Source organism: Arachis hypogaea, chromosome 18, assembly GCF_003086295.3.
Source record: "Arachis hypogaea cultivar Tifrunner chromosome 18, arahy.Tifrunner.gnm2.J5K5, whole genome shotgun sequence".
In the NCBI taxonomy this organism is placed as follows: Eukaryota; Viridiplantae; Streptophyta; class Magnoliopsida; order Fabales; family Fabaceae; genus Arachis; species Arachis hypogaea.
Genome location: NC_092053.1, coordinates 38,059,027 through 38,068,533, shown reverse-complemented (window position 1 = coordinate 38,068,533; position 9,507 = coordinate 38,059,027). Strand labels below are relative to the sequence as shown.

Sequence of the window (9,507 nt, the reverse complement as noted above, 5' to 3'; positions counted from 1 at the left end):
GAATCACTCTTACACTCCTCTACGAGTTTCCTTTGTAGACGTATACATGGAAATTTGTCACACTAAAAAACTCCCCCCTTGTGACCCATCAAGAACAAAAAGGGAAAAATTCGTAAGGAATACTGTGAGTATCACAAGTTATATGGGTATTCTACTAATCATTGTTAAGATCTAAAAAATATGATAGAAAAGCTGGCCAGGGAAGGTCGGCTAGATAGATATCTCATGGAAAAGTTGGACAATCATGGGAAAAGAAAAAGAGATGATGAAGGTCACGGACAAAGAAGTCCGCCCCCGCAGACCCCCAAGCGCCACATTCATATGATATCGGGAGGATTTGCTGGAGGAGGGTTGACCAAATCATCTCGAAAAAGGCATCTGAAGGAAGTCTACCAAGTCGGGAGTGAGGGGCCCGACCTCCTAACTATCTCATTCACCAAGGAGGATGGACAAGGCATTGTGCCTAGACATGACGATCCGGTAGTAATCACTATGATTCTCGCCAATGCTCATCTACATAGAACTCTGGTGGATCAAGGGAATTGGCTGACCTCCTGTTTTAACCAGCATTTGACAAGTTGGGATTGGACGAGAAAGAGCTAAGGGCCTACCCCGACACCCTCTTCGGATTAGAGGACACTCCCATTAAGCCACTGGGTTTCATTCCCCTACACACAACTTTTGAAAAGGGGATAAAATCCAAGACCTTAAGCATCGACTTTATTGTCGTCGATGTAGCTTCTACCTACAATGCCCTGATAGGCAGAACAACCCTAAATTGGCTTGGAGCAGTGGTTTCTACACTCCACCTCTGTATGAAGTTTCCAACACCGGAAGGAATTACTACCATCAGGGGAGACCAAAAGCTGGCGAGAAAGTGCTACAATGAAAACCTGAACCTGAGAGGTAAATGCAAAGAAGTCAATACCATTAAACTCGGGGGAGTCCGAGTTAAAGAAGAATTATGGCCACAACCAAGAGAAAAGGCAGAAGAGGTACAAATTGGGCAAGAGATTGGGAAGAACACCAACATAGGAGCCAACTTGGCAGAAGATCTGAAGCAGAAGCTGGTACAACTCCTACAAGAGAATTCCAATCTTTTCGCCTGGAAAGCTTCCGACTTGGCTGGAATAGACCCCGAACTCATGTCACACAAATTGGCTGTTCAGCCGGGGTCCCAACCTTTCCAGTAAAGAAGGAGGAAGCTAGGACCTAAACGGGCTCAAGTGGTCAAAGAGCAAGTGCAAGCGCTGCTAGAGGCAGGCTTTATTAAAGAAGTCAAGTATCCGGCCTGGCTAGCAAACGTGGTATTGGTAAAAAACAGAATGGAAAATGGAGGATGTGCGTTGACTATACCGATATCAACAAGACATGTCCAAAAGACTCATCCTCTACCCAATATTGATACCTTAGTAGACTCTAGCTCGGGATATCAATATTTGTCATTCATGGATGCCTACTCGAGATATAATCAAATCCTAATGTACAAGCCAGACCAAGAGAAGACATCGTTTATCACGCTCGGAGCGAACTACTGCTACGTGGTCATGCCATTTGGATTAAAAAATGCAGGGGCACATATCAAATACTGATGAATAGGGTATTTGCACCTCATATGGGAGAGTTAATGGAGGCATATATAGACAACATGCTGGTAAAGACCAAGGATGACGCCAGCCTCCTGAATGATCTCTCGCAAGTCTTCAAAAGCATAAGATTGCATGGGATGAGATTAAATCCCGATAAGTGCACCTTTGCAGTAGAGGCTGAAAAATTCCTAGGATTCATGCTAACACAAAGGATGATTGAAGCTAACCCTGATAAGTGTAGAGCGATCCTGAAAATGAAGAGCTTGACTTGTTTAAAGGAAGTCCAATAGCTGAACGGCCAACTTGCAGCTATATCCAGATTCTTGGCTAGATCAGCGCTAAGATCTCTACCTCTTTTTTCTCTCTTAAGAAAAGGATGCCAGTTTGAATGGACTCCTGAATGCGAAAAAACATTTCAAGAGTTCAAAAAGTACTTGAGCCGACCTTCCATTCTTACCCGACCAAAGGCAGGGGAAGAACTCGTATTATACTTAGCTGTCTCCGAAAGGGCCGTGGCATTAGCATTAATACGCGAAGATGAGGTTGGGTAGCATCCTATTTACTTTACAAGCAAGGTGTTACAAGGCATTGAACTAAAGTATCAAAAACTTGAAAAGTTCTTATATGCCTTGATAATAGCATCTAGAAGGCTACGGTCTTATTTTCAAACTCACACTATAAAAGTTCGAATGAACCAGCCCATGAAGCAAATCCTTCAGAAAACGGATGTTGCAGGTAGAATGGTTCAATGGGCTATAGAGCTATCCGAGTTCAATTTGAAATACGAAGCTCAGACAGCCATCAAAGCCAAATGCCTCACTGACTTCGTGGCCGAATACGCAGGAGATCAAAAGGGGACATCTACTATGTGGGAGTTGTATGTGGATGGCTCCTCCAACAAAGTCAGAAGCGGTGCAAGCATAATACTGGTTAGTCAAGAAGTAACTCAGATAGAGGTCTCCTTGAAATTTGAATTCCCGGCCTCCAATAATCAGGCAGAATATGAAGCCCTAATTACTGGGCTAAAGTTGGCCAAAGAAGTCGAAGCAACTAAAGTAGTAGTCTTCAGAGACTCTCAAGTTGTGACTTCTCAAATCAATGGAGAGTATCAGGCTAAAGACCCAAATATGAAAAGGTACTTGAAAAAAACCATGGAGCACCTCGGGCAATTCCCAGAAAGTGAGGTAAAGCATATAGCTCAGGAGCTGAACAACAGAGCTGATGCCCTCTCCAAGCTGGCAAGTACCAAACCAGGGAAAATAATAGAAGCCTGATACAGGAGACTCTCCAAGAGCCATCGGTCACAAAGACAAATAACAGGATAGATGTCTTCCCAGTCTCCGGCCTAGACCTCGGATGGATGAAACCACTAATCGAATACTTAAAATTCGACATCCTTCCCGAGGAACAAAAGGAGGCTCAAAGACTTAGAAGGGAAATACAGAACTATACCTTATGCGAAACGTCCTTTATCGAAGAGGGATATCTACACCACTCTTAAAATGTGTCCCGACCTCTAATACAGGAGAAGTATTAGATGAGGTCCATAACGGGATTTGTGGAAATCACCTCGGAGCAAGGTCTTTAGCCAGAAAGGTGATACGGGCAGGATTCTTTTGGTCGACCTTGCAAAAGGACGCTACCGACTTCATCAAGAAATGCCAACCATGTTAGATGCATGCAAATTTCCACATCGCTCCCCCCTAAAGAGCTCATTAGTATAACTTCTCCCTAGCCTTTTACAAAATGGGGATTGGACCTATTGGGACCTTTTCCTTAAGCGCCAGGACAAGTCAAGTTTCTCATTGTGGGAGTAGACTACTTCACTAAGTAGATAGAAGTAGAGCCATTAGCTACTATTACGGCGTAGAGAAGTTGGAAATTTCTGTACTGAAACATTATCACCCAATTTGGAGTTCCACACTCCATCACAATTGATAATGGTACATAGTTCACATATTCAACATTTAGAAGCTTGGTGGCGAGTATGAAGATCAAGCAGTAATTCACCTCAGTAGAACACCCACAAGCCAATGGCCAGGCCGAAGCAGCCAATAAGGTCATATTGGCAGGACTAAAGAAGAGGTTGCAAGATGCAAAGGGGGCTTGGGTTGAAGAGCTCCCTCAAGTATTGTGGACCTACAGAACTACAACCTATTCAACCACCGGAAAGACACCCTTCCGACTTGCCTATGACACAGAAGCCATGATTCCTATTGAAGTCAACAAGCAAAATCCAAGGGTGGGATTTTACGATGAGGTCAGTAATGTTCAAGCCCACAAAGAGGAACTCGAACTACTTCCAGAAGTCCGAGAACAGGCTCAGATAAGAGAAGCAGTCTTAAAGCAAAGGATAACAAGTAGATACAACAAGAAAGTAATTCGCAGAAGTTTCACCTCAGATGACTTGCTCCTAATCTGAAATGACATCGGTATAAACAAATCGGGCGAAGGGAAGCTCGCTGTAAACTGGAAGGGACCCTACAAGATAATTGAGGTCCTCGGAAAAGGATATTACAAAGTGTCTGACCTAAATGGGGCAGAGCTCCTAAGGTTGTGGCATGCTTGCAATATGCGAAAGTATTATAGCTAGAAGCGAACTTTTCTCCCTGATGTACTTTTTTTACTAACTTCATGATTTTGTCCCAAAAAAGATTTTTCTGAAGGGGGTTTTAACGAGGCATCAAAGCGAAGGTAAAGGGCAAGAGACTTTAAAAACCCTTAGTAACCGAAAGCACTGTTGTAAAGTTTCTTCCTTCATTAATGGCATCATTTATCTCTCTTTAAATTTCATTACCACTACGATATGCACCGACTTAAGCTAAAAAAAGCACGAGAATCTGCTGCCCAACCTAAGTGGTCGGCAGGATAAAGTGACGAGGTATAAGTCGGTGTAAAGAAGTTGTAAAAAGACGGTCATCTCAGTTCGGAATAAAGATAGCAGACGACTTACAAGTCAAAAAAGCCGAGCTAAGACTAAATGAAGCACAAAAATAACCTAAATGATTCAGTAAGCAAAGAAAAATTGAACGTAGGCAAACAAAGTAATGGAAAGCGAGAAGCATGAAAGTCCCTAAAAAAGTCGAAGGTAGAGGGGTTCTCACAAAACCCTCACCAAAGCTAATGTTACTTGGCAAAAAGTTTCCAGCCTTACTAGATCACAACGAATTTATCTAAGGAACACCCGGTAAAAGTTTTTCAAAAAAAAAAAAAAACTTCGCAAACCCAAAAAGATTTTATCAAAAATCCTTCAAGGAAAAGCAAACATCATCACAAGAATGATAAAATAACTACTTTGTTAAAGGTCCTATTCAAAAAGGACCAGAAACAAAAATTTTTGTTTAAAACCTATTAAGGGTTAAAAGTTGGCATTCATCCACAAAATATACGAAATGTAAAAATAAATTGTTCAAAAAAGGTCCCACAAACCAGGCTTTAAGAGCAAATTGAAATTGAACCAATAAGAGGATTGGAGTCACCATCAGGAGGAGAGATTGGGTCGGTCGCAGAGGTTGGAGGAACAGGAGGGATCTCTTCGACAGTATAAGTCAGAGCAGCCCCGGGTTGAGTGGACGAACTCGGTAGGAACCCCTCGGATACATCAGCCTCAAGAGGAAGTGCTGCCAAGCCGTTTTCAACTCAGAATCGGTAGGAGGATGAGGGGGAGACACAATTCTACCATCAACAACAACCTTATCAGGGTGAAGAAGCAACAGGTCTAAGTTGGGAGCCAAAACTCGAACCTGCTCTTTCAACACCTTAAACACCACCTCGGTGCCTTCAGCTACAGACTCTTCCAAGTCCTGGTACCCCTCCTTAAGCCGATCCAGCTGCTCCCTAAGCTCTATTTTTCAGTAAACAAGCGCACATAATTCTGCTCAGCCTTCTCCTTCAGACCCTCAACCACAGCCAAAGAGCCCATCAACTGCTTCTCCCTCTCGCAAAACTTAGAAAGCACCTCTTTCAGCTAATCCCTCTCCTCTGTCAACCTCTTCTCATCCTCATAGAACATGGTTAGTTGATCCTCAAGAGCCTCTAGAGAACACTGGGTAGCATTTAGAGGAGTCTTTTCCAGTTTCTTGAGTAGAGAAGTACACACCCCAACAGTACGAATCCCTCCCCGGATTAAAATTTGGAGATGATTTCTAATGGAGGCATCATCCATAGCAATAGTGCAATGCGGAAGGATATGTCTCTCATTGAACTTCACCCCGTTGAAAACAGAGTCACCAATGTTGGAGACACCAGACTCCGATGTTTTTCTCTTCTTTGAAATGGGTTACGAGGAGGGAAGAACTAGAGGGGTAGGTATAAAGGGAGGAGGAGGAGGAGGGATAGGAAGATCGGCCAACTTGGCCAAGACGGAGGAGGTCGCCCCCGAATTCGGCTTTAGAGGAGAAGAAGTAGTCGATGTTTCGCCTTCTTGCAATTGAGCAGCTTGGGCCCAGGCATTTCTCTTCACCTCCTGAACTTTTTGGTATGCTTTTGATCCGCTTTTCATTTTTTCTACAAAAGAAAATAGGGAATGTCAGTAAATAAGTTGGAAAGGACAAAGAGTCATCCACGAAACAAAAAAGTAAATAACTACCTAATTCCGTACAAACATAACTCGGAGTTTCGAGGAGGAACTTTTTTGTATCGAGATTTAGATTTGGAGCTCGCCCTCAAGCTTCTCAGAAGAACTCAACTACAGTCTCTTTGACCTCATCCAAATCTACCAGATCGTACTTTTTGACAGAGGCTACCTCTATCCAGTATAAGGGGAAATGAGGCTCATTGTTTTCGGTAAGAAAGAAAGGATGGTGACCCTCTACAACTCAGACTTTGAAAAAAAAATTTTTGAAATCATGGAATAATTCATCAAAAATGAAAAATACTTTCTGGCCCTGGATGGCACGGAAAGATACCTATTGTTGCTTGTTTCTAGACGAAGCACTAAAAGGCTTGGTAAGATGAAAAAGAAAGAAGAATATCTTCAGGGAAATCGGAAAATCAAGCTCACGACTGACAAGTTGATAGATCTTCATAAAACCCCAAGTGTTAGGGTGAAGTTGAGAAGGAGCAACTTGGCAGTAAAAAAGAAGCTCAGTTTCAAAATCAGAGAAAGGAAAAGTCACCCCCAGCCTAGTAAAAAGGCAGTCATACATAAAAATAAAGGGGGTTTGAATCCACCATTTTGCCAAAATAGACTCTGTCCTCTAAATCAGGGACAACTAATTCATATTTGATCTCATCATCCCCAGCATCACAGAGCCGGTGGTGTTTTCAAAATTCATCAACAAAAACACTATCTACCAAGGGAACCTCACAAAGGACAGAGGCATCTACCTGTCTTAACAGATCCTCGGGAACCCTCGAGGACATTTTTTGAACAGAAGGGCGAGACATAAGGGATGATATACCTACATTCCGCAAAGAAAAAGAAAAATCATCAAAAACAGAGCCGCATGGGAGAAATTTTCTTTAGCAAAACAGGAATCGTCAACAAAATCATAAAGGAAACATCCTTTCGGGAAAAATACGGAAAGTCTCTAAAGATTCCTAACTAGATCGGTGGCCGAAACTACAATAATGGCACAATAAAGCCTACCCAGAGTCTCCTTCCCAGTCACCCAGTTCACTTAAATAGAAATAAAGAAAGCGCTATAAAAACAAGAGGGAAAGTATTTATACAATCTTAGGGGCACAATCGTAAATTAGCCCACTCTTTAAAAAGGTGCGCCGTTACTGGTGCACGAAACTAGTTCCGCAGAATTTGTACAGATAGACCGGCAAATATACCTAGTCGTCCATGTAATACCTCAAGTGAGTGAGGGTCGATCCCACGGAGATTGTTAGTTTGAGCAAGCAGTGGACACCTTGCAGATCTTAGTTAGGCGGATAGAAAATATAGTTTGTCACAAAAAACATATAAATAGATAAATAGAACTGTTCATACCCTGGTCTGAGCTACAGGGTCGGATTGGCCGTAGACAAAAGGACCGATCTCATGAAAGGTTGGCCCACTACCGACCTCTTCGCAAAGACCTTGAAAGACCTTTAAAGAGGCCCAAAGAGGCTCTAATCGAAGAGCCACCGCCTACTGGAAAGCAGTTGTCAAAAGATATGATCTCACCCACAAAAGATAAGATAAGATAACAATCTTGTCTCAAAGAAGATCGTCAAAACACCATTATAAGTAGACTGGAGCACCCAGGTATAACTCATACTCCAATTCTACTAAAAATCTGCCTAAAGCCCGTACTGACTTAAGCATCAGAGTTTCTTGTAGGTACCACCACCCTCCGGTGACTGAGAACCGGTGGCACCTCAGCTCTAACAAGTCAGACACGGCAAACTCAACCAAACCAAGAGATCTCGTTCGACATCAACCTCAACGCTTCAGGTAACTCTCAGAATATTGGCACCGTTGCTGGGGACCTGGAAGTCATCCCACAAGCATGGCAAACAACCCACTTAATAACGACCATGCTTGAGAACTGGAAGAGAGTACACCGACAAAGAATGCAGACTTCGTACCTTTCCCACCATCACCAAAGGAGGCACACCACTCCAAGGGGGATAAACAACCTCAAAACAAGGAGATCCTAGACGCCATCCGCAAACAACAAGATTGTCTCAAGCAGCTTGAACGAGAAGCGGAACGACAGCGAAAGGCCGAATGAGACCTTCGAAGAGAAACAAGGTGGTGTAGAGAGCTAGAAGAAAAACTCCAGAAGCTGAAAGCCGACCTCAAGACCAGGATTGCTCGATCCAACCATGAGACTAGCCCTCACAGGGAGCAAGACCCATTCACGGAAGAAATCATGAAGGCAAAAGTCCTAAGGGACTTCAAAGCCCCTGACATGGTCCCATATGACGGAACGTCCGACCCAAGCCATCGCCTCAGCAACTTTAGAAGTCGGATGTACCTCACTGATGCCTCAGACGCAACTCGCTGCAAGGCCTTCCCAACCACCCTCACAAAAACAGCCGTCAAGTGGTTCGACAACTTACCCCCAATATCAATTACCAGCTTTTATGATCTCGCCAATAAGTTCCTAGCCAGGTTGTCAATTCAAAAAGACAAAGCCAGGCACGCTCCAAGCCTACTCGGAATCAAACAAGGAGACTGGGAGAGCCTCCAAAACTATATGGAAAGATTTAATAAAGCGTGCCTCGACATACAAAATCTTCCTACAGAAGCAGCAATCATGGGGCTTATCAACGGCCTGCGAGAAGGTCCCTCTAACCAATCCATATCCAAAAAACACCCTACATCCATAAACGAAGTACAAGAGCGGGCCGAAAAATATAATAACATGGAGGAAAACTCCCGAATAGGGAAAACCTCCAAAACCGGCTTCTCCTACCCCTCCCGGGACAGGGACAAAGAGCCAAGGAAAAAGGAGGATCAACCTACAGAGAAACCTAGAAAGTACCATAACTATACACCCCTTCGTGTATCCCTAGTAGACGTCTGATGCACCACTATTTCGTGGTAGATTTTATGCTTAATTTTAGTGGATTTCATCCATTATTCTCACATTTATTCAATGAAATAGCATGGTTCTATAAATTCTCCTTAATTTGTGCTTAAGTGTGAAAACATGCTTTTTAGGCCTTTATTTTGCTAATTTTAATTCACCTTTGATTCCACTAGATGCCTTGATGTGTTTGTTAGTGAATTCAGGTTGAAAAGGCTAGGAATGGATCAAAGGAGTGAAGAGAAAAGCATGCAAAGTAAAAAATTCATGGAAAATCAAGGATTGGGAGTGCATACACCGACGCCCATGCATGGAACGACGCGCACGCGTGGATATGAAGTCACATGGTGACGCGTACGCGTGACATGACGCGTACACGTAGGAAGTGAAAATGCCAATCGACGCGTACGCGTGACCCATGCGTACGCGTTGATGCTTGCACGTGATCTCAT

General features: G+C 43.3%; 2 protein-coding genes across 2 annotated transcripts; both read left to right on the top strand.

Annotated features, from left to right (window-relative positions):
• The first annotated feature begins 2,278 nt into the window (after positions 1 to 2,278).
• Positions 2,279 to 2,863, top strand: LOC140181360 (uncharacterized). The gene has a single exon (XM_072224904.1). It carries the CDS (start codon positions 2,279 to 2,281, stop codon positions 2,861 to 2,863), a length of 585 nt encoding a protein of 194 aa, XP_072081005.1.
• A 5,532-nt stretch (positions 2,864 to 8,395) lies between these two features.
• Positions 8,396 to 9,052, top strand: LOC112769945 (uncharacterized). Its single transcript, XM_025814390.1, has one exon. It carries the CDS (start codon positions 8,396 to 8,398, stop codon positions 9,050 to 9,052), a length of 657 nt encoding a protein of 218 aa, XP_025670175.1.
• The last annotated feature ends 455 nt before the right edge of the window (positions 9,053 to 9,507 follow it).